Below are 26,283 nucleotides of genomic sequence, written 5' to 3' on the forward strand. Positions count from 1 at the left end.
TAGTGACACCATTCCAGGCTCTTCCTAGCTTAGGCTGGCACATGATCATTGCATAGTTCATACTATTGAAGTAACTGTAAAACATCTGATGACTTTTTGCAATTCTTGACCTTTTTTTGTGATTCCATAACACAAGCATCAGACCTTATATTTGCGTTCTTCCTGCGGAAATTATGACAATTCTCTCATTAAACTTTCAACATCTCAAGCTGGTATTTTATTTTTTACATGTTAATGTCATGTTCCTTGAAACAGAATGTGAATTCTCTGAAGGTGGGCACTCTCCAAGGCTTACCACTTATCTCCAACTCCCTTTTCCACAGAATATGTATGCTGCTGTTTCTGTGATTTTTTTTTTTAAGATTTTATTTATTTATTTGACAGAGAGAGGGGCAGCGAGAGAGGGAACACAAGCAGGGGGAGTGGGAAAGGGAGAAGCAGGCTTCCCGCTGAGCAGAGAGCCCGATGCGTTGCGGGGCTCGATCCCGGAACGCTGGGATCATGACCTGAGCCAAAGGCAGACGCTTAATGGCTGAGCCGCCCAGGCGCCTGTTTCTGTGATTCTTAACCAGCAAACCGAAGCTTCTTCAAAGCTATTTCAAGAACTTCTAGCCTACACCATTGGGATGTCTCTTAAGAAATGACTGTGTAACTCTACTTTTTAAAGATTAGTTACACAGAACATAAAAAACTGCACTTATTCAAATATGATGGAGTAAGAAAGGTCTAGCTGACTTTTCATTAACAGGAGTTCTTAATCTGGGGTCCAGAGAAAGAATTCAGTGACCTGTGACCTTGGATGAGAACCTTTTCACTAACTTCTATGTGAAGTTTTGCAATTCCTTCAATCAAGATTATAGGCAACAAAGCATAGTAGTATCAGAAATACCTATGAATTAATCATCAATAGAAATCACTGGTATTTTCATACTATACTACAGTTACTGCAAACTTATCACTATTTAAAATTACAGTATTTAGCAAAAGTGTTGCTAAAGCTTATTCTCTAATGTGAGAGGCATATATATTACTCTATCAAAAATTTATATTTTTAATATTTGTTAGCTATATTTCAATATAACTAATTTCCTTTTTAATCTTGCGTGTTTTACTTCATAAAATCATGAATCATTTTTAGAATCATTATTCTGAGAAGGGATTCACAGGCTTCACCAGATTACCAGAGGTCCATGGCACAAAAAAAGGTTGAGAACTCCTGCACTGTAACATACACAGAGTAGGTGAGGTAATTACAATTCCAAAGACCATCATGATAACTGTCTTATCAGTTCTCATAAAATGACAGGCAAGTTTTGAAATGTGAATATCTCTATTTATGACTAGGAAAAGCACAGAAAGAGATTTTAAGCTTATCATTTTCACTTTAAGAACACAAAATATATCTACAGAAAAATTACATTTTCAAATACCTATTAACTTGTTATAATTAAAACAATTACAGGATTATAAATGTTTAAGTACTCAGGACCCCTGTATCAGTAATTTTTGTGGGTGGCTATTGTGTTCTAAGACTTTTTCAAGAGGACTAAAATCAGTAACAGCTAGAATTCTTATTGAAGAAACCATGTAAAATTATCTTCCTTTCTAGCATATATAAACCACTAGAAGTATGGGTTAGACCTTTCCTGATTAACTATACTGGTGATAACTAAAATGACTTAAAAAGGAATACAAAGAAAAACACGTACCTCTCCTACTGAAAGAAAGCTGTAAAAAAAAAAGTTCTAATTAATTTACATTTTCCCCACTACCTCCTATTTTATGAAACTAAACAGTATAGGGTATTTCCTAAAGATATTTTTACCAGTTCAGTATTATGTACAGAATATATTCCTTAAATTATATTGAGCCAATGTAGTTTTTTATTTAAATCATAACTTTTCATTTGTATCTGAATTATCGTTTCCCCCAAAGACATATTTACCTTCAGCCAGTGCTGGTGATTCTGTTCTTGTCCTTCTATCTGTTTAAATAAAGAAAAAAAGGAAGAAAGTCTAAAACATTATTATACTTTAAAACATGTTTCATTTTATTTAAACTAACTTTAATAAAGTTTATGAATGCCATCATATATCACATACATATGCTATACACATTTATGTGTGTGTATGTATACAAACGGACATACACCTACTCGAATTAAATCAACAACTATTTATAGAGAACCTACTAAGAGTAAGCCATTGTGTTAAGCCCTGGGAAATACCAACAGGCTTAGATAAGACACCCTAATTGCCACCCTCAAGACATGCCAAGACTACAATTTTTATCAAGATAAGTACATAATTCTCATCATATCATGAAGCAGGAGACAGCAAAGGAAGAAAATTTGTAATTCGCCTTTATTCTTATAACAGGGGCCTAAAATTACCAAAAGATATATTTCTATACTATTATCATAGTTTACGTTGATTTCCTTTCAATGTATTAAAAATACCAGTTTTGCTAAAGGTACTAAGATCCTTATATTCCATGACAATGACCTATTACTTGCCAGAGGCACATCTATCAAAACTCAAGTGAACCACGAAGTCCTCTGTAGGACTGTTTTACTAATACTACTATGGTATTTGCAAATCCTAAAACACTTCAAGTAAGATTAAATCTTCAAAATGATTTTATTCTAAGTTTACAACTAAGAGCAACTACAGCTGCTACAGCAAACTAGCTGAGTTCACATACAGTGGGGGTCACATTTGGCCAATGTAACTACTCATCTTTATATAAAAATTTCTTTCCCTAATTGTTTATTCTACGACCACAGTCTTTTTTTTTTTTTTTTAAAGATTTGATTTATTTACTTGACAGAGAGAGACAGCCAGCAAGAGAGGGAACACAAGCAGGAGGAGTGGGAGAGGAAGAAGCAGGCTCCCAGCGGAGGAGCCTGACGCGGGGCTTGATCCCAGAACGCCGGGATCACGCCCTGAGCCGAAGGCAGACGCTTAACGACTGCGCCACCCAGGCGCCCCTACGACCAGAGTCTTGGACTTAGCAAACACAGAATTTTTATGTGCTTAGTAACATTTAGAGGGGATGGGGCACTGCCTTCCAAGATGGTAAGTGATCTGATACTTACATTGTCTTCTAAAGGCTGAAATGTGGTGCTGTGTCTCTAACAGATAAGGACGGGAGGGAGGGAGGAAGAAAAAGGTCCTGGAACCAACAGATGGAAATAGGATTGACAAACTTCAAGTTCACTGGATTAGACATTCTGATAGTGGGGGAGGAGAACAGTGGTTTCTGCCAGAAAACACAGGAACTATTCTGAAGCAACTATCACCTGGTTATCTTGGACTCCTTATTGGACCAGCATGCTAAGGAAAGAATTAACATACTGGGGAGTCCTGTAAAGTGACCCTAAAAACAACTTATGGCTGCTGCCACACAATGGGGACAGGAGGAAACCTATCCAGAACCTAGGGGGCTCGACTGGGGCTGCCATGTTCAGTAATAACTATAAACGAGTAGCTGCAACAATTATGACCCAACAAGGATAAATCAACTACAGGCATTGATCCCTTGGAGAAGGTCTGTGTCACTGAACCAGGACAATGCCTTGACCTGTTCAAGTGCTGGCTGAAGGTAAGGCAAATCTAGAATGAGTGGTAGGCAAATGCAAAAATGAACATTATTCCACTAACCCTCTTATTATAAGTCTAATGTAGAGACTGTGGCCAGCCACCATCTTGAAAACTTTGCAGTAGAATGGACTAAATTACAGGTGCTTAATGGAGGATACGAGGCTGTATGGGATACCTCTCGCACGCTGCCTCACAATTTCTACTCCAGCTGAGGCACCTCCCCTTAGATGCCCTATTGGGGCTCACTTTATGCTCACAGGCTTTGCTCTAAGAGATGCTTACAGGAACTCTTCAGCCATCCTAGGATATACGAACCCTAACCTGGAAGTGTGAAGATCTTAACATCAGCACCCTATGAGCAAACACTGACCACTGGAAAATGGGATCTGGTATATAAATACACCCTCCTTTCCACCCAGAGGCATATTCTTCATATCTTCTCAGAGGATTTCCTCAGGATCAAGCCCCAGGTACTCACAGATGTGACCAGGTTAAAAACAGACCCTTGTATTGACTTCCTTCCTCCCTATTTCATGTGCCCCAGTTCTCCAACTTCGGTTTCTTTTTTTTTTTCTTAAGATATTATTTATTTATTGAGAGAGAGAGAGTGAGACTGAGAGAGGGAAAGCAGGTTCCCTGCTGAGGAGGGAGCCCAATGCCGGGCTTAATCCCAGGACTCTGGGATCATGACCTGAGCCGAAGGCAGACAATTAACCGGCTGAGCCACCCAGGCCCCCACCAACTTGTTTCTTGTTAACAGGTCCCCAAATAAATTATCTGCCTAAAAAGTCCCTGTCTCAAACTCTGCTTTTGGGATGAAACCAGGTCAGGACACTTGTCCTTTGAGACACCACACTTCCTTCCTTTTCATTCTAACTCACTTGATGCTCTTTCTTAATCTCTGTTGCTGAACTTCTCTCAAATTCCCAAATGCTGATGTGCCCAGAACTCAGTCCTGGGTCCTCCACTCCCTTTGCGATTTCATTCCATCTCATGGCTGTATGTTTCAACTACATATCTCAAATTTACTTATCCAGTCTAGACATTTGTCTCCAACTCCATACTCTCATAGCCACTGCCTACTCAATATCTCCTCTTGGATGTTTTAATAGATACCTCAAGCTTAACATGTCAAAACTAAACTATTCATCTTCCCTCCCCAAACCTGATCTACCTAGTCTCCTTTAACTCAGTTGATGGCATCCCTATCCTTCCAGTTGCTCAGGTAAAAACCTTGGATTCCTCTGCAACTACTTTCTCTCACATCCCAAATTCCACTACAGCTATCTCTACCTAAAATTTTCACACCTACTATTCTAGCTTCTATTAACTCAAAGTGGAGGGTTCAGCTGCATTAACAGTCTTAGGTCTACTATTACTTCTTAATCCAACAGCCTCCAGGGGCTGCAAAGTTAAATGCATCTGGGTTGGGTGGAGCCACATTAGAAGTGCTAACTAGGGAAAGCAGATGTCTATGCTTAATCAAAAGGGTGCCATGGCTATTAACATGCCACGCTAAAAATGCAGGTGATGTGGGGCTGGATATTCAGGTAAAACAATTTTTAGATGTTATCAACTAATTAAGCTTTAGAAATAATCAGTAGGCCAAAAAAAAAAAAAAAAAAAACAACAGTCTGAGGGTAATATTTGTTTGATGAAACATCAGTTTGCAACTCCTGCTCTAGGATTTGTCTATAATTTATATATTATTAATCCTAATCTTTCCTTTTTTTCTATCAAGTAGGAGAGGAATGGGATCTATTTATGTTCAAAGCCTAATTATTCTGGTTTTCCTCAAAAGCTCCTCTTGGATCAATGTTACTACAAATGGAATGAATAAACACATTTTTGCTTTTTCTGCCAAAAACAAACTTCCTTCCCTAAGGCAGACCAAAGCCACCCAGAAATAAACAAAACAAGTGGCTTGGCTGGCCACTCTCATTAACCAGAGGAGCAAAACCAGTCTCACTTGCATAAAACCACGGGGGAAAATTCTACTCATTTTGTCTAATTCTTAATAAATCAAGAAATAAGAAAACACTTGTAATTGTTTTTACTCTTAGAAATCAAATGTCAGGTCATAAATAGTAAATATTAGATAGTATGTAAATTAGATAATCCAGGCATCTAAAATCCGCAAACCTAGAGGTTCTTCAAGTGTTAAAATTCCTTTGCCTCCAGCAAAACGTAAAAGCTATGACTTCAGAGCATTCTGTCAACCACATTTACAGCTTTGCAGCATTTCTAATGATGACACATAAATCTAACTGGTTATGTAACCTACACTGCATCCCTCCTTCATTTGGGTATATGATAAAATCAAATTCAATTCCATTAGCTTAAGCTCCCCTTGACATACACAAAGCAATCTTAAAGCCATCGTAGTTAACAGAAAAAGAGCACTTGAATTAAAGGGCCTATTGACCACGTTCCCAGATCAGACAATATTATGAAAGTGCATTATTATATAATCTCAGCAACTATCTAAGTTTTGTGTTTTTTTTTTTTTTTAAGATTTTATTTGACAGTGAGAGAGAGAGGGGAGGGGCAAAGGGAGAGGGAGAAGCAGGCTTCCCACTGAGCAGGGAGCTGGGATGAGATGTGGGGCTGGATCCCAGAACCCTGGGATCACAATCCGAGCCAAAGGCAGCCACTTAACTGACTGAGCCACCCAGGCGCCCCCTTAGTAAGCTTTAAGAACTTGAAAAGGTTATTTCATATTCATTTGAGAAAAAAAGAAACAGACAAGTCTATAAAAAAGTTTTGTTTTTTTTTAAGATTTTATTTATTTATTTGACAGAGATAGAGACAGACAGCCAGCGAGAGAGGGAACACAAGCAGGGGGAGTGGGAGAGGAAGAAGCAGGCTCATAGCGGAAGGAGCCTGATATGGGGCTCGATCCCATAACACCGGGATCACGCCCTGAGCCGAAGGCAGACGCTTAACCGCCGTGCCACCCAGGCGCCCCCTATAAAAAAGTTTTTAAAAACAGAAGAAAAGAACCAGTCCTACACATTAATAATTAAAACTGAGTGGAACTCATACAGATATATAGGCAGATGAAGAGACCAGAGAAATCACAATGGTCCAATAAACGGAAAAAAAACAAAAACAAAAACAACTTCACACCAAATATTTACTGGAAAGTCTATTATGTATAATAGTCCCAAAATAAATACCTGAGGAGATGCTAGGATGAAAAAGATTGACTGCGCTCTCTAGAAGCAACTACTCTTCCTGTAGCAATTAAAACATTCAAGGTAAAAATGAGGTATCATGAGAAATACCTACATATACAGCTGTGGCAATTAAAAGAAGATATTGCAGCGAGGGTAGAGCATGGAAATAGGGTATTGGAAAGATTTTATGAAGCTCTGGGAGCTGAGACAGATCTGAAGAATGAACAGAATTTGGGCAAGCAGGAAAAGGAGGTAGAAGGCTCAAAGAGAGTATTCCTGATGAGGAATGTATAAAGTAATCACTATATAGGGCAATGAAGAAAACTTTATTTAATAAATGGTATTGAAATAATCCCATGAAAAACTGAGACACAAACTTCTCAGCCTATATATTCTAGGTGGATTAGAGTGTAGTTTCTTAAAACTAAATCTCAAAAAAAAATCTCAAAAATAATAACCTACTTATTTTTAGAGGAGTAATTTGAAGCACAGTAAGAAATTTAAAATGGAAAGATGGAGTCAAAGCATATAAAAATTAAAAATAAAGGAAATCCAAAATATTTTAATGTTTAATTTTCACATAATATATTAATTAAATATATTTAAAATCACGTCAAGAGGAAACATGATAATAGGTAAGAGCAAGAAAACAGTAAACATATAAAAACCTTTATATTCCCTACTAATAAAAAGGAAAGAAATATAAGCAAAGTGGTTTAGAGCACTGATTCTGAAATAAGATAAACCTTGGTTGAGTTTCCACTTATTTAATTATTAGGTTCTTTGAGCAGTTTTATTTCTAATTTCAGATTTCCATTTATTTAAGTTATATAAGCATCAGTTCTTCTTATTTGTAAAAGAGCAAAAATAACCTCAAAGATTGTGTGAAGATTAACAGAAATGCCAGTTTTATTGAACATGGTCACTACTTCTCTTATTAACATTAAAATTATTTTGACATTCTATCTCAAGCACAGTACACATAAAAATATCCATATCTGAGACACACTAGAACTCAAACACGTGAATACAAATATGTCTTTTATGTCTTCTTACACCACGATTACCACTGTCTGTGTAGCACTTAAACCAGTCCCTGACATACAATGAACAATCTGTAAATGCAATGCTGTTACAATGATCATCATCATTACTAAATAAACCATACCCATATGCTTTCTCTAAAATGTCTAGTCTCGTTAAAATGTAATTAAAGATGAAAATACTGTAAATACAGAATGCTTTATAGTTTTATCACTTTCTCCCATCTTTTACATTCATTATTAATGACCAACCACATCATTTCTTTCAAGTCTATTAGTGATTGTTCACTGAACATCTGTTACTCAGGTCATGCACAGACTGCAATGTGTGTCGCTGTGTTACCCCCTTGTCTCCTGGTGACAAACCTGCATGACATTTTAGAAAAATGGATAACCAAACGAGGGAATTTGCCAACAAAGATAAAAGAGCAGCAAAAAAAACAGAAGTGGTAACCCTGCGAGTCAAACCCTAAGAGAACATAAATGAAGTTACACAGGGCTGACGGCAAGAATATGACACTGCTACCATCAGAGAAATTAAACATGCCAGTCAGAGGAACTCTGTGAGGTTGAACTTCATCACCATAAATGAAGAAAGTGGTTATGATGAAAAGAATGAAAGGATGAAGATGTCCCAGAGGAAGTAACACCAGCAAAAAAAAAAAAAAATGAAGGATTTCTGGGGGGTGGCACCTGACTGAGTCAGTGGAACATGTGACTCTTGATTTTGGGGTTGTGAGTTAGAGCCCCACGCTGGGCACAGAGATTACTTTAAGGAAAACAGGAACTCTTGGATATATTACAAGACACTGAAAATACAACGGATAAAACGTTGGAAGCAAATCCAAACTTAGAAGTATGACAATGAGGCCAAGGCATAAAAATAATGTTCACTCCAAATTATAAGCTATACAACAAAGAAAAAGAAAGCAGGTGATTGCTCACTTTTAATTACATGCAACCTACGTAAAAATATATACAAATATCAACATATCTAATCCACATAAACAAAAGGAAAACAGTCTCTTTTGGAAGCAAAGAATACAATGTCCATCTACTAATGTCCTTTTCTACAATCGTGACACTTTGCAGAATATCTCTGAATTACACCTGATAGTAATAGAAACATAGACAAGTTCAAGGTTGGGAAATACGAAGTCCCAAAGCTAAGTTTTCACATTTTAATTTGCCACAGCCTTTTTTTTCTATTGGGGAAATATGTAACATAAGTGTTTAGTAGCAATAACTAAAGTACTAAAACAGAGATAATGCTCTTACAACATGTTGTAAGTACAACATATTCTCATTTTTTTTTTTAAAGAGAAAGAAAGCATATACAGCAGGGAGTGTGGGAGACGCAGAGAGAAAAATCTTAAGCAGACTCCCTGCTGAGTATGGAGACTCACTGGGCTCAGACTCAGAGGGATCTCATGACTCTGAGCTGAATCAGGAGTTGATGCTTAACCAACTGAGCCATCCAGGTGCCCGAACATTTTCTCATTCTGTGTCCGAATTGCACACCACAAATTTCAAAATACAGATAGCTGTATCTTGAGTCATCTATACAATTTTTTTAAAGCCTATTCTATACACTAGAATGAAAAACCAACATATACACAAGAAAACTAGGAACCACTAATAAAAGCAAATACTAGCATCCCACTCTTAAAATTTCTTAATTCTTAATGTATCATTAAAAATTAGAGAAGTAATTTGCAAATCTGGCTGGTTTAAAGGCGATCTGTGTTCACAAATAACACAGGCCAGCGCAGCATTTAGTTCAGGATACCGCAGCGTGATGTCAAGCAGGGGCAGCATTACAGACCTGATCCACATTCGGCCTGTGAGTTTCAGAGAGAAGCTCTGTGCCTGGGTTGTCATGACCAAAACAAATATTTAATCACCTTCCTAGCAAAAATATGCATCCACATATAATGTGTTTTGACAGAGAGTCCATCGATGTTTAAACTCTGAGCAAGAATCTTAAGTTTCTCAAAGCTTCAACTTCTTCATCTGTAGAAAGGAAGATAATTCCTACCCCCTAAGATTGAGAGACTCAGAGTGAGAGGCACCTATTACACCGTCTGGCTCTTTTCCCAGTTCTTACCCATCACATCAGGCCAAACTTACTTCCTCTCACAGGTGCTGTTCCTATCTTCCCTATAGTTCTAAGGGCCCAACATCAGAATATTACAAAGTTTGTCAATTCCACAAGTATTATTAAAACTGTTTATATCTCCAGCAGTGCTTATGATACAAAGAAATAAGACAATCTTTACCCTGAAAGAGGTTAATGACTTCCTATGGAAATAATACTTGCACGTATAAAAAGTAAAAAGTCCATAATAATTCTGTCCACACTACACTATCATTAAGGACTACAATTATAATAGAAATTTAGAGAACAGGACAGTGTGAAAGAAAAGTGTATTCCAAGTTTGGGTTAAGTATCTTCAAATGGGCCCCATGACACATCATTTCACTCATCAAAATGTCTGGCTCTTTCCTAGGACTGAAAGCAGTTATCACAGCCTGTTCATTGTTATTACAGCCCCTGAACTAAGCAAAATGCTTGATACATTGTAGCCTCCAGTGTGCATATGCTGAATGAGTGGATGAGTGATTTAGTGATGTAAGCAGCCTGGCATAAATACAGCTAGTTTAGAGTTATGGTCCCATAAGACTGGCCATCCTGCTAAAAGGATTTGTTTGGGAAAAATGAGCAATAAGGAATGACCGATACACAGGTAGCAAATAACTGACAAAATTTTAGAAAAATGTACAATTCCTCCTATTAAAAATTAAGGTGATAAAGAGACTTTAAATAAAATACACTAATGTGTCCGCCACGGTTTTATAGATGATTTTTCCAGGCTGACAAAATAACAGTAACAAATACAGATAACTGATCTCTGGAGATCTAGTATCTTTGGGGAGAATCTTTACATCTGATATGTGATATTACTGCACAGCTATCTGTCTTGGTAGCGATCAAATAATAGATTTTTAAAAGACTATTAAAAATGCTCCGCCACAATCTTAAATGTGAACTGCTTCCTAATGGCAATTCTATAAAGATTAGAAGACCTCCAACAGGCCAGAGATGTTACTCAATGCAGAGTACAAAATGCCAAGTAAAACAAGACCTGCCCTCCAGAAGCTCAGAGTCTATAAGAACACATGTTAAAATTACAATGGGGCACCTGAGTGCCTCAGTCAGTTAAGCCTCCACCTCTTGATTTTGGCTCAGGTCATGATCTCAAGCATTATGAGATTAAGCCTTACTTAAGATTCTCTCTCCCTCTGCCTGCCCCTCCCCGTGTCCATGCACGAGTTTTCTCTCAATAAACAAACAAATATATAAATACTACAATGCAGTAGGTAAAATACTAAAGAACTGAAGTTCTTTGGATAAACCACAATGGGAAAACAGAGGAGTAATTGAACTGTACCTAGAGGACAGTCTCAGAGAAAGCAACGATATTTGAGTCAGCCTGGTATATTTAAAAAAGAAACTACCATCACTAACAACTTTCAAAAACATTTTTTAAATTCAGTAAACTTTAAATTAAGTAAACTTCTTGGGGGGATAAAATGAGCATATCCACTAACCTGGAAAAGGGGAATATTCTTTCCTCCTAAGAGACATTTTAAGTGCTGATTGTTAACAAGAGATTCATAATTAACACTGAAGTCCTAAGAAAAAGGCCTTGCTAAACCGAGACTGAGGCAACATCAAGAACTTCACAAACAATGGGTAAGATTTTTCAGTGTGACTAAACACAAAACACACACACACACGCGATAATTTTTTAACAACTACTATTCTATCTTCCATGCACGTCTGAACCTTAATCTGTCTGCTCTTCTTTTATTTCTACTTACTGAAGTTTAGATAATTCCAGATTTTGACTACTCAAGTCTGAATTTATAAACCAGATGACAGGAAGACATTTTCAAAAAAGGACATGTACTATTCTAACTCTTTAATGATCAAAGACTACCTATGTATGTGTGAAAGCTCTATCTTTAAAACAAATAGCTCAACACGCTACAGTTCCTGGAATGAAGGCGGGGGTAGGGGGTGGAAGGGAGACTCTCTTCTCTTTTTAAAAACGACCTTACATGTCTTACAGGCTTCCCTCCTAAGAATGAAATGTCCACTGATAGCCACAGGTTACCTAATGGGTTTAACAAATAAAACAATACACACAACTACAAAAGCATCACACCATATAGGTTAACTTTATTTCTCAAAAGAGCTGGTAATCCTTTGTTTTAAAAATATATATTTTATTTATTTATTACACACACACACACATGGAGAGCATAAGCAGGGGGAGTGAAGAGGGAAAGGGAAAAGCAGCCCAATGTGGGGCTTGACCCCAGGACCCCGAGATCATGACCTGAGCCGAAGGCAGAAACTTCACTGATTGAGCCACCCAGGCACCCCAAGAGCTGGTAATCCTTTAGTGGAACTGTTCCTCTTAAATTTTAAAGTTTGTGCAGAGATAATCAAGTGGAAAACATTCAGTATTTGCAGATTTTGGCATATGCGTGTATGTATATTGCTTCATGATGCCTTCTAGTAATAAGAAGGGACTGTCATTTCCTGAAATCAATGTCAACATGCATATATACGATTTTGTGCTACATGCTCTAAACAGTGTATTTGAATGTTTTATTCTCCAAACAGTATAAACACAAGAATAGAAAGCAAATCAACAAATTAAAACTTCTCCAAACTAGGAATTGTTTTGGTCATGTTAAATTTGCCAGGCCAAGGCTTCCAAATGAAGATATGAAGGGTCAATGGAGCAAAAGTGTGGAGGTCAGGGAAGGTCAGCCCACAAATACTGCCCCTCTACTCCCACGACTTTCTATCTTGAGAGAATGGCCCAAAGACCTAGGATAGTTGAGAAATCGTTCACAGGGCCTGTGAGTGCCACAGTGTCCTAAGGGGACCGTTACTGTAACATAATCTGCTTCTCGCCCTCCTGTGGTTACTGCTCACTTTTTGAACCTGAATTCCTAATCTTTCCACCACCAACTCAGAGAGCTACCTGCCATCATGCCAATAAATTCCCTTTCCATTCAAATTACCTAGTAAGTTTCTGCAACTTTTAACCGAAGACCCTTGAATGAATTATAAAGAATATTCTGGACTCATATAGAAAGCTAACTATAACTCCCTTCCTAATTTAAAGTCATTCCTACAAATAAGTAAAACTGTGTTAAGTTCAGAGTATGAACAGTAAAGATACTCTGAAATTAAAGATTAAATAAGTCAGTTTTTTGAGACTTTTAAGAGGTACCTATATTACTAAAATTTTAAGTTTCAAAGTATAAAGAACATTTAAAAAAGTGTATAAAGAGAACATTCAGAAAGAAGACAAAATACTAAGATCACTTTAAAATATATCAGTCTAATAAAGAATTTAAAAACTTCCCAGAAAAAGAAAAATGCAACACATTTTGAGGAAGAAAGGACACAAAAATGATACTAATTTTTACAAACTGTTCTCTCTATATAAGATGTCTTCCTTTTTGTTTTATAAAACTGTTCCAAGAACAGTAATGAAAAGATTCTCCACCTGGGCCTACCTTTTCTTTAGACCCCTAACTCATATGTTTCCTCACTAAAAAACAACACATAAGTGAAATTACTTTTCATTCTTTCTGAAAATATTTCACATTTCGAATCAAAAGCGGAATTTTTAGCCATACTAAAAACCAGTATTTTTTATATCCTGGGTAGTATCCTATAGTCATACTCAATTCCCTAATCCATCTGGTATTTTTAAGGAATATATTTAGAGGAAGCAAAGCATATATTAAGGAGAGTAAGAACATATTTAAAACTTTAGGAAGCATTTGCTATAAGGAAGGAAGAGGGTTATTAATATTTGTGAATACCTACTGTGTACGACACATTTTGCTATAGACCATAATTTTTTCATAAAACACTGCAAAACAGATGATGCTACCCTTTCCATAAAAAGTAAATGAGGAAAATGAACCTCAGAAATTGGTTAACTTACCTCATGTCAGTGTTAATAAGGGCTGATCTGACTGAAGCACAGATCTCACTGGTCCCAAAGATGATGACTATGTTTTATCTATAACAAAATGCCTCCATGGGCACCTTCTTGTAAAAATTCTTTTCACTGACAGTTTTCTTATTAGAAAAACAATTGTAACCATCACCCTGAACAAGCAAAATCTGTGGGATGTAACCATAAAGCAATGTTTTATCTACCACTGTCCTTTAAAGTTATTCTGTGGTGACAGTTCAATGTCCCTGAACTTTTATTTAGGCAAGCCTATGACTTTGGTCATTTTCAAGTTATAAAAACTGTCAGAATTTAGGAACCAGTTTAGTATAATTGTCAAAATTTGTCATCCAGCACTATGGCTTCTTCCCGTGTCCCAGTTCTGCCTGCAACCCGCCAGCTGTAGCACAGTGCTGTACCGACTCCCCAACTTACTAACCCTGGGTGCAGCAGTTAGGTGTCATTAGAAGAGGGCATGGGCACTCTCAGCTCAAGAAGTATTTAAAATTGATCTGTCAGGGAATGCTTTCTGGAGTTCCTTGGAAGCTCTCACCCACTCCAGCACTGGGGATCTCTCTCCACAATTTCTTGATGCAAGATAATGCATCTCCTGTGGGAATCCAGCCATTTCTTCCTCCCCCTCTGCCTCATACTACCCTGATCCTATGAGCTTCCTCGCACTAGTGGCCCTCATCCTGTCTATGGGAAACATGTATCCCCTGAGAACTTAGGGAGGATGGGCAGTCCACCCACACAGGCTTTGGTGTGCTGCCAGAGCAGACAGCTTCTCTTTCACTCAGGCACACTGAGACAGACACCAATCCACTGTCCCCCTAAACTACACAAGTCACATATTCAGCTCTCCAAATCACCACCAGAAAGCTCCTGTACTTGAGGGGGAGCACACCAAGAAGGGAGGGGGGAGGTTAGGAGAAGCTCTGAGCACACTAACAACTTGGTTTAAAAACACTTTTCCAATTTCCAACAACTCAGTTCGAAAACTATTCTTTTTTTTTTTTTTTAAGATTTTATTTATTTATTTGACAGAGATAGAGACAGCCAGAGAGAGAGGGAACACAAGCAGGAGGAGTGGGAGAGGAAGAAGCAGGCTCATAGCAGAAGAGCCTGATGTGGGGCTCGATCCCGTAACGCCGGGATCACGCCCTGAGCCGAAGGCAGACGCTTAACCGCTGTGCCACCCAGGCGCCCCCAAAAACTATTCTAATTTCCAGCTCCCTGATTCTTTATACCAACAGATGGGGTAGGTATTTAGAGGTCACAGATCCATTTTCTGGCTCTATTTTGCAAGACCTGCATGGTATGCTTATAATTCTCTTTAGAAATGTGCACCTCTCAACTTAGGGCCAAACTCAGAATGAAAGAGTTCCATTTTAACATCTTATTACATGATATATTTAGCACTTCACTAAATTTTCCACAAAAAGTAGGAAGAAAAATCCATAACCCCGCCACATAGTTAGCCACAGTTAACAATTTAGCATGCTGCTTTCCTTTCTGTAAAGAATCCATTTGTCATCCGATAATTTAAGTTTTCTTTTTAAAATCTTGTGCAAAACACCTCATTTATATAATTTCATTGAACGATCCAGTTTCCCACAGAATTTCAGCATGCCTTTTTCAAACACCGAACTTCCACTAAGCCAATGTAAAAGTGGCTTTCTGAAACTTGTTGCATTGTCACGCCCCAAACTCAAAACCTTTAATGGCTTCCCACTGCCAGAGATTAAACTTCAATCTTTTAAAATGAAGCAAAATCTATACAGTCTCCTGTACATGTTACATCTCTAAATATAACTTTAAGCCCTGTATTCATCACATAAAAATCATACTGCAAGAAGCATGTAACTGTCAGGGGAGTTTCTGACCATGGGATGTGACCTACACTCAAGATGAGAAAGTGTTTCAGGATTTGGTCACAGTTCCACAATGATTACTGAAAGTATCACAGGATGGGGGCGCCTGTAGCACAGCGGTTAAGCGTCTGCCTTCGGCTCAGGGCGTGATCCCGGCGTTATGGGATCGAGCCCCACATCAGGCTCCTCCGCTATGAGCCTGCTTCTTCCTCTCCCACTCCCCCTGCTTGTGTTCCCTCTCTCGCTGGCTGTCTCTATCTCTGTCAAATAACTAAAAAAATAAAAAAATAAAAAAATCTTTAAAAAAAAAAAAAAAGAAAGTATCACAGGATGGAGCTTTGTCAGGATTACAGACAGGCTGAATCCACGAAATGCAAAAGAGCATATTAATGTGGCAAAAAGAAACTTGTGGCAAGATCAGTCCTCATGTGACTGCAAATAAAACGCTATCGCCACACATTAATATTTACTGGCTCCACACTCGTAATCACAACTGCCAAAAAGTTAATCTAATGCTCAAGAGCAGGATTTATGGAAACTTTAAATGTTTAAAACTGGATTTGGGGATTAATTTTGTTAATGTTCCACACATAATCTGCCATCCACTCACAGAGCACACATTAAAAAAATTTGTTTTAAAGTCATCTTTCAGCAAATGAAGTGAGAAATAAATTCCAATTAACATGCTACAAGAAAAAAAGCACTCTGTTCTTAGCCCAAAGAATCTTTGCTCTTCTCAGAAGTATATGTCAGTAAAAACTCAAAGAATTATAGAAGTGCCTGAAGAAAGGAAAATAATCAGTTCTCTCTTAAAGCTGACAATAAATGTATTCACTCAAAAAGTACACAAGAACAATGAGCGTGGGGTAAATACTGATGTGTCTTTATGTATAAACTGTGGAGGATATGTGTGCATTCATACAACATGTATGTATGTGCGGAGACATCTGGAGAGATGTTCACCAGAACACTGACTACTTCGATGGTGATTTTTGCTTTCTTCTTTTACTTTTTCATTTTGTTTCATTTTTTTTAAATAAATGAACAAAAAAAGAATGCTATTTGTGCTATTAAAATACGGCATGACAAGCTATAGTAATCAAGACATGTGGTACTGGCAGAAGGACAGACATGTAGACCAATAAGAGAAAAGAGAGTCCAGAAATAAAACCATATACCTAGGGTCAACTGATTATCAACAAAGATACCACGGCAATTCAGTGGGGGAAAAGGACAGTCTTTTCAACAGATGGCACTGAGACAACTGGTATCTACATAACAAAAAGATGAACTTAAAAAATTCACCTCATGCTATATTTAAAGTTAATTAGGGGTACCTAGGTGGCTCAGTCAGTTGAGTGTCTGACTCTTCGATTCAGCTAGAGTCACGGGGTCATGAGATCGAGCCCGTGGCAGGCTCTGCGCTTGGCAGAGTCTGCTTAGGATTCTTTCCCCCTCTCCCTCTGCCCCTCCCTCCACTCACATGCTCTTTCAATAAATAAATAAAAACTTTTTTCAAAAAGTTAATTAAAAATGGATCATAGACCCAAACGTAAGAACTAAAACGATAAAATATAAAATATTTAGAAGAAAACACAGGCATAAATCTCATGGCCCTGGGTTAGACTAAGACTTCACAGACACAGCACCAAAAGCATGACTCTTAAAAGAAAAGAAAAAGAAAAACTAGACTCTGTCAAAGTTCAAAACCCTTGCACCTCAAAAGATACCATTAAGAAAATAACAAGACAAGACAAAGACTGGGAGAAAATATTTGCAAATCATATGACTTATAACACCCTGGGATAAACTGTCTCACAGCACCTGTTTAGCCCTACTTTACGACTTGAAGACAGTTCCCTGTAACACTGTAAGCCAGTTATACTTAAAAAAAAAAAAAAAAAAGCTCACTCATCTCTAATTTGTGAGACCCAAATAAGACCCTAGAAAGGATCGGAGAGGGAAAGGACTTCACGAAAGTTTTGCCTGTATACCTCAACTAGGAAAATTTGAAATGTTTAAATATTTTTTAATTATTTAAAAATCATAAGCTATCTACCTACCCAAACTAGGTAAACTGAGAATGGTTTAAAAAATTAAATTTGATTTTAATAAAATATACGTGATTTTTAAAAGTTGCTGATAAGAACACTGAAAATCAGCCAAAACGAAGTTCTTAAATGAACTTCTAATATGCTAATAGACTACTAAGAAGGGGTCAGTGACACATACCAAAGACAGAACACTGGCCAGTTGTCACCATGACACACACTCTAATGGAACTCTGGCACACCCATTCCAAAGGGTTGCCAACCCCAGGCTACATATTTTGACTATTGCTTCAACATACTGTTCTATAAATAAAGAGGAAAAGCTTTGGTTTAACTATATTCGCATTCTAATATAGGAAGTCCCAATTATCAAAGAGTATTTCCAAAATGCTTTAGCCCTTGATTCTCAGACATCAAGCTTTTATCCACTGGTGACTTAGAAGTGGCGCCACCATAGCTAGAAGATTTCTTTACATTTCCAGCTCTGTACATTCACGTACGTTTTAACCCAAATGAACAGAATAAATGAAGCTGACTTTTCTGTACTTTAGAAAACAACTTGGTAAATTTATGTAATACCAGAACATATTAAATATTTAAGTCAAAACAAGTTTAAATGTAACAATTTTCAGCAAATAAAGTTAAATTTTGAAATAATATTTCTTACGCTTGTTTACAGAAAACAACTGGACAGGAGTTAGAAAACGCTGATTGAGAAAATGAAGCCCAACCCCCTTTAAAAAAATGAAAAATACCAAGTTTAAACCTTCCTCCAACTATGCTAGCCCCTCTTTTGTTTTTTTAAAGATTTTATTTATCAGAGAGAGAGAGAGAGTGCATGTGCACAAGCAGGGGGAGCAGCAGGCAAAGGGAGAGGCAGGATCCCTGCTGAGCAAGGAGCCTGATGTGGGACTCATTACAGGACCTTGGGATCATGACCTGAACTGAAAGGATGCTTAACTGACTGAGCCACCTAGGCAACCCTATGCTAGCCCCTAAATCTATACTGTCCCAAGATCTAAAGGAAAAGAAACCTCATTTAAAAGGTGCTTATATTGTTTTATTAGAATTTTCCAGAATTTTAAATAGAGAACCGTTGTATGACATAAACAAAAACAAAGTAATCTCATACCTTGCAACCCAAGGTGGTTTTTCCATACCTCACTTTAATACAATGTCCCTGAAATTCTTAAAAAACAATGTATGATTTTTTCAAATCAAAAGATGTCTGGACATGTTAGTCATTACTTTTTGAGTAACTGTTATCAGATACCAACTTACCTTGGAGAAAATACATCTCAAACGCTGATGCTCTGGCTACTGCTATTAGTTAGAGTAATACTGTCCTTCATCTCTTACACAGGAGTCTCATGTTTTCTACCAGCATCCATGATAAGGTGGCATGGTAACTTATTAGCTTGCAAGTAGGGTAAGATCTCAGACCATTGTGGTTCTGGACAGTTTTGGCAGTAAGGATGGGATGCTGACAGAGCCATCCGTGACTTTCCGGAAGACAGAGGATAAAGGCCCCAAGAGCAGAGGTCTAGGAAATGGGAAGACACCCTAGGATCTGAGAGTGGTCCTGATGGTAGGTGGGAGATGGTGAGAATATGGATCCCTACCGCCCTACCTGTTAAGGAACAGGAGTTGGATTAATGTTTAGAAACTGAGCAGTGAGAAATGGAATTGAAATCAGCCACCCAAATGGTGACTCTGTGGTTGTTCATTCTCCTCTGGGCTGGCAGGGGAAGGTATACGCCAAGACAACGGGGCAAAAGCCCTGTGTCTCTAGGAGAAAGGCAATGTGGCTGTGACTGCTGAGCCTCGGAATCCCCAAAACTAAAATCGATTATTTAAGTAATGATGGCCTTGCTGACAAAATGAAGTTTTATTTGGACCAAAATTATTAGAAGTTCCTTTGAGTGAACTATAAGGGACTGACCAAAAGGGAATACAAAGCTTTGATTGCTAGTACAGGTGCTCTCTCCCTCGGTGCCCCCATCTCCACCCTGCTCTACTTCTACCCCCAAAACTCTTCGCTTTACAGGAAAAAATGATAAAGGATGGGGTTGAGGTCTCTCTGATTCCCAAGAAGGACTGAAGGCCATAGGGCCAATAGGCTGCCTAGCGAACTTTAGAGAGGGGCTCAAAGCTTTAAGGTTCTTTTAGATATAGGCACCCATGTCATCACCATCCTACCCAGTCCCATGAAAGGAGGGAACACCCAGATTCAATTAATAGGGTTTGGGCAGGATTTACAGAGGGGAAGAAAAATGAATGTGACGAAAGGACAGTGCTCTGGGCCAGTTCGACGTTCTGTTGCTGCCTCTACATCCTAATTACAGTATAGTAGGAGTTGGTATGTTACATGGTTGTACTTCCCCGCCCTGTAAGTGCCAGAGGGGAGTCTTCCAATCAGGAAGGGACACGTGTAGGAAAATACTAGTACCTCTGGGACCCCAAAACCCTAATGACCGGTTTTTGGTTACAAGTCTCTGTGACTTAAGATTTTATTGATTAGAGCTTCTGACAGAGGGAGGCAGGCAGCCTCCACCTGCAGGTGACCCTGAGGGCTCGGAACTCTTTGCCTCCCCGACACAACTATCAGGCATCCTTACCTAAAGCGATTGTTAGCATGCTACTGGCCTCTGTGGAAACTGAATGCCTGACTCATGAAGGCCTCCTGAGTCCCCAGGCTGATATTCCTATTTTGGTTTTCTAACCTGCTGTCCCCCCTTGATTTACTCTAAAGGGCAGTTTTTAAAAGGGGGTCAAAAAAAGCCCCAGCTTCCAAACCTCCAGACTTATCTTACAAAAACAGCATTTGCCATTCACTTTACCAATTCTGTCTGCCAAATAAAGGACCCATAAAGTGTCAATTGCCAATGTTAGGCAAGGCTCTTCTCTCCCTAAATCAAATTATTTGGAATCCTGAGCAATCGTTGCAAAAGAAGGCAGGTAAGAGTTTAATCCAGCAGAACAGCAGCTGATAAAAGCAGATTTTTCTTTCATTTCCAATCAACCTAGATCCAGACAGGGGGTGCTTAGAGAGCTGTTTCCCGCATGGTTTGTCTCCTCTGTCATCGTCCACAGGACTCTGAGAATCTGTAGGAATATGCAGGCACAGACTCAAGGCGTGATGGAAATGGACTGTACATCATGCGGCAGAACCCTACGCTCCCCTACGCCACCTGGACAGAGCCCAGGGAGAGTGACCTCCCAGGAGTATCCACGTTTGGTCTGATATGCCTACTTTAGGATGAGTCAACTACATAACTAAAAATGAAGAGAGTCAACTGAAAATGCATATTTGAGAACACATCTGGCTTTGTCTTAGCCCCAGCAGCGTCTCAGCTTCACATGAAAAAGTAGTAACAGGACCTTTGGGGAAAATTTATCCCCTACTCTACCACCAGAAGCAAAATTATAGGCTCTACAGAGGCTGAATCCAGTAAATCATCAAATCTTATGGATTTAATACTATTCCTCCATTGTCAGTATTCAAATGCTGATCGCTATCAATTCTTTCCTGGACTTTAGCCACAACAGCCTCTTAACTTTCCTACTTGTATTGAATCTTACTTCACCTTCAATCCATTCTCCAAAAGCTGTCAGAACAAGCTAGTATTTCACTCTCTCCTCCCTTAAAATCCTATAATGGTTTCCCCATATCCTTCTGTCCAAACTGACCTGAACTTGTTAACAAGACCCATGCAGCCAGGCTTCCGGTTTACTTATTGTGTATCTCTTTCCCACACCTCCTTTACAGAACGAGTATTGTTTCTAAAATGTACCTGACCTCTCTGATCTCAAAGCTTTTGCCTCCCCCTCATCTTATGCCCCTGCATTCTCCCTTTTGCCTGATTGACTACTTGTCCACTCCTCAGGTTTTAGTTTAAATGGCATTACAACATGGCCTTTTACCCTGACTCCTAAGATTAGGTACCTATGGAATACATAGCACTGAATTCACACTGTCTATTTTTCTCTCTCTTCTACTCTAAGAAGGAACCACTAATATTTTATTCACTGTTATTATAAGCCTGCTGATGTGTTCATTAACTATTTGGGGAATAATAACAATCATATACCAAGTTTATGCTAGTTGTCAAAAAAATATATTAGCAAAAACAAACTTTTTTTTTTTAAAGATTTATTTGAGAGAGATAGCAAGTGGGGGGGAGAAGGAAAGAGAATCTCAAGTTGGTGGGGAGTCTGCTTGAGATTCTCTATCCCTCTCCCTGTGTCCCCCCTCCCAAAAAAAGAATTGCATTAATTTAAAAAAAATTATATTTTGCCTTCCCTACCACACTGCATTGAAATATAAAAATTTCATAAAAATTGTGAGGCACATAGCAGAGACATTATTATTTGCATTTCATAGGTAATCTGATATCTTCACACTATCAGACAAAAGCAAATCAGGGCTTAAGTGCAATGTTTTTGTCCATGCATACTAAAATTTTACAATGAGTAGAATCTCTCAATAAGAGTACAAATCAGCAAACTGTAAACGTCCATTTCAAGACCTAGTAAATCACGCAGTATTTAAATTAGTGCCTTCAACTCTCTATTACTCTCATAAAGAACAGAGAAACGGCATAAATAACCCCCAAATAATAATACCTGGGAATATGTTATAACTTCTTTCATAGCAAGTATGTCCTAACATTGTTTGACCTGCATTAGTATTCAGTGTAACTTGAATTATTTGAGAATATGCCAATTTATGATTGGAAGAAATATTCTAAGCACAGTGAAAAGTGTCTGTATCAGTTTAGATTTATAATACAATACCAGACATATTGCACCAACTAGAATATATCAAGTAGAAATTACTCCCATGGCAGAATATAACTGCACAGGATTGAAAACTTCACAGTGTTGCATACAATAGTACCACTGAACGTCATCTTTTTAAAATAAATAGCTACAAAAATATATCTTTGCATTAGGTCTTCTACCTAAACAAAAATCACCCAACATCTTTGAAAAAAAGCCATTCTCACCAATGGTACCACTATCAGGACATAGGATGTGTCACAAGAAATGTGTGTTTTTAAAGAATCAACATTCTAAGAATGATTTCCTTGTTAAAAAGTTTTACAAATGTCACTCATTTGCATTCCAATATACTTACATGAGTGGGAAAAGGGTGAAGCTACAGCTAGTAAGCAGGAAATTATAATCCTGTATATGCTCACAAGAGAGTAGAGAAGAAGCGAACATTTTCCATCCTGTGTGTCAGCTGAAAAAGTTTTGAGATTGGCTGTTTTAAGTATGCCTTCTAAATATATAATATAAAATACAGGACCTCAAATTAGTACTTTGAAATAGAATTTTAGTAAAGACTACAAATCACAGAAATCTGGGTTTATGCCAACCCTCCTCACCCTACTTAGGAGCATACTTGGACAAACTACCCAAGCTCTCTGAGCCTGACATTCCTCATGTTAATTAGGAGTTGAACTAGGAATTAACCTATCCCATGAAGAGTTGTCATAAAACTATCTAAATGTATATAAAGAACTTGGCGTATAGGTGTTCACTACCACAGCATAATAATTAAAAAGCCAAGACCAAGTTCTATCACTTAGTAGCTGTGTCACTTCAGTTATTACTTAACTTCAATTTCCTAGTTTGTGACATGGGAATACTGACACCTACCTCTAACAAGGTTGTTGTAAAGACTGAATTTCTTAGAACTCAACCTGGCAAGTAGTAAAACACTAAGTGCTAGTTACTATTAACATTATCATTACACCACCATTGAAATATTACATAACCACCGGAGGTGCCTGGGCGGCTCAGTCAGTGAAGCGTATGCCTCAGGTCATGATCCCAGGACCCTGGGATGGAGTCCAGCGTCAGGCTCCCTGCTCTGCAGGAAGTCTGCTTCTCCCTCTGACCCGCCTCACTCCTTCTCCCAATCTCTCTCTCAAATAAATAAGATCTTTTAAAAAAATATTACATAACCACTGTCACATTACTGAGGATACCTTCCATTTCTGACACCTGAAAAAATATCTCTTGAAAAATTAACCGCATTTTAGTGAACTGATTATAATATAGGATAAGCTTACGCAGCTAAGAATTTTTATGGTGACTTTAAGTGCACAAGACATAACCTGAATTGACCGTTGCTCATCAATACTGAGAAGACATCAAATATCCATTCTAAGTGAACAAATCCACTCAATGGACTAAATAAAACATAACACAAAATAACATGTCTATTGTACTTTCTCCCCCAAAATCTCAAAGCAGTTTAAATAATCAAATATAGCAATCCTCAAAATATACCAATTTGAAAAAACTGCTTAGAGCAATCAACATTTTCCCCAAACTTTTGCCACATAATTACAAAATGATGCTATAGTCAAAAACTCTTTGACCTTACTATTCTTTCAATTGCTCAAAACATCTGAGTATCCACTGTGCACCAGACTAAATTCTGGTGCTGTAAAAGAAAAGGAGAGACCAAAAATAATGTCACTAACAATATAATTAAATATTTCCAAATATTAAAATTCTGTTTTCCTTAAACAGTGAAAGAGCAAATTATAGGCCCCAACAGTTAAGTGCATCAATACTTAATGATTTACATAACCTCATATAAGCAACAGTCCAGAATTTTCCCCCAAGGAAACCAGGAGTAAAATGAGATAAGCATCCCTCTATACTCCACAATCAATTACTTACTATGGTAAATGACCAATCCAAATATGAGTTTAATAATCTGAAGAGTGACATTATGTAATGCATTTTTAAACCCATTTTTTGGGAAAATCCAGAGAAATGGAAAATTTTAAGTCTGATTATGTAAAATATCACCTATAATCTATCAGAAATAAACTACATCCGCTTAATCTTAGAATCTGAAATTACATTTTTGCTGGGGCAACTAAAATCAATTTACTAATCATGTCTCCCTTTGTTGAACCAGTTTCATAGGAGAGAAAAACCTAGCCTCTATTCAATTATCAAATGATCTAGAGTTTATAGTATGGATCTAAGAGCTTCCTCTGGAGCAACTATATAACTGTTAAAAGTTTTAAGGAATTGAAAAATATGTTATCTAACAAAATTGCTCTGCCAAAGAAAGGCAATCCTATCTATGAGTTAAGAAATCTTACTGCTAGAGTGGTTATCCAAAACCTATAAGAAAAGAAATGGCCAAGTGCCTTTTTAATACCTAGCTCCCCAGAAACGCTATTAGAAAATGTTGATATTAACGTTGATAGCAATTGCATCAAACTGATATCCAAGTAGGTATATTGCAGGACTAAAAACCTTCCTTTGACTTCATTATTACAGAATATGACCCTCACGAGAAAAAAGGGGGGGGCCTATCATTTCATTTTATGAATGCTGAACAGGCAGTTTTAGCCAATCACAACACTTTAAAAAGGGGTTATCAAATAAGCCCCAATTATCAAAGTGCTCTAGATACAAAGCTGCTGTTTCTATTATTAAATACAATTAAAGAATTAAAAGGATCAGGGTGTTTTTCTTGAGGTACATTTGTCTAAAATGATTTGCAATAAGTCCCCAAAGACCCAAGTGACTGAAATTCCTTCAGCTATATAAAACACTCCTCTGGAATGTCAGCCTGCCAAACTGAAAGACTGTAAGAACACAATATTGACTGATACACATTTTCCACATATAGATTACGGAGTAAAATGACGGCAAACTCAATAAATTTGCAGGAGGGGGAAAAAAGTGTAAACAAATTCCAAAAATCTTTGTCTTATCCAGAAGGGCACTCTGAGGTACTGCAAGAATTCAGGCATTTCATCAGTATTCCGCACACCAGGGGACACTCAATAACTGTTGTTGACAAATTAGAGGAGGAAAAGTCTCACCAACAAACGGTAGTAACAGGTATGTTGCAAATCAGTCAAGGAACCAAGCGAGGAGGAAGGTGGAGGAGTAGAAAGAGTAACAATCTTCTGCCAAATTTTACATTCGGAGAAAATTAATACATCATAGATACCCCTCCAGGAAAAAAAAAAAAGATATTTGGTACAGCCTAGAATAGCCATGAGTTACGCACACACACTGCCACTTCCACAACAGTTTGACAGTCACAGATTTGGGTAATTATAGTAGAAATTGTGTGTTTTGGAAACACCCTATGACCACACCCTAGGGCTGAGAATCTGGACTTTAAATGCTGGCAATTTAAGAGGTCAACGCGGTGTATAAGTTGGACATCTGGCCGCGCAGGTGGAAGGGCGGAGAGGGGCAATAAAGACGCCAACTTCCATGCGGGTGACCAAGAGGGCTGGCTGCCGCGGCGAGGCGTGGCGGAGTCCGAGGGAAAAGGGGGTGTGGATCTGTGGGTGAGTCCGGGGAGAAAAGGAGGGAGGGAGGAAAAGCGGCCGCGAGGAGGAAAGGGAGGTGGGCGCCAGGGGTGGGGGGCGAGCGCCGACGCGGGAGGGGAAGAGCCGGGGAGCCCGAGATCACGCGGCGGCC

The 26,283-nt window shown here is 38.2% G+C and overlaps 1 protein-coding gene and 1 non-coding gene across 14 annotated transcripts in view; both read right to left on the reverse strand.

Annotated features, from left to right (window-relative positions):
- CYRIB (CYFIP related Rac1 interactor B) overlaps nt 1–26,283 on the reverse strand; it is a 133,435-nt gene that overhangs the window by 51,341 nt on the left and 55,811 nt on the right. For 8 of the 13 annotated variants that reach the window (XM_034668615.1, XM_019794956.2, XM_011219412.3 and 5 more), the window contains 2 exons: nt 1,946–1,984; nt 1,710–1,728 (listed from right to left, as the gene is read on the reverse strand). In XM_034668615.1, coding sequence (XP_034524506.1) covers nt 1,710–1,728; nt 1,946–1,984 — 58 coding nt within the window. Of the gene's footprint in view, nt 1–1,709; nt 1,729–1,945; nt 2,001–26,283 lie in introns of those variants that run through there. The other 5 variants (XM_011219413.3, XM_034668621.1, XM_011219415.3 and 2 more) reach the window with 3 other exon arrangements.
- On the reverse strand, nt 20,853–21,040 carry LOC117803948. The gene has a single exon (XR_004628060.1). It is a non-coding gene; the product is annotated as a small nucleolar RNA SNORA73 family (small nucleolar RNA).

The sequence above is a fragment of the Ailuropoda melanoleuca genome, chromosome 9 (genome assembly GCF_002007445.2).
Source record: "Ailuropoda melanoleuca isolate Jingjing chromosome 9, ASM200744v2, whole genome shotgun sequence".
Classification (NCBI taxonomy): domain Eukaryota; kingdom Metazoa; phylum Chordata; class Mammalia; order Carnivora; family Ursidae; genus Ailuropoda; species Ailuropoda melanoleuca.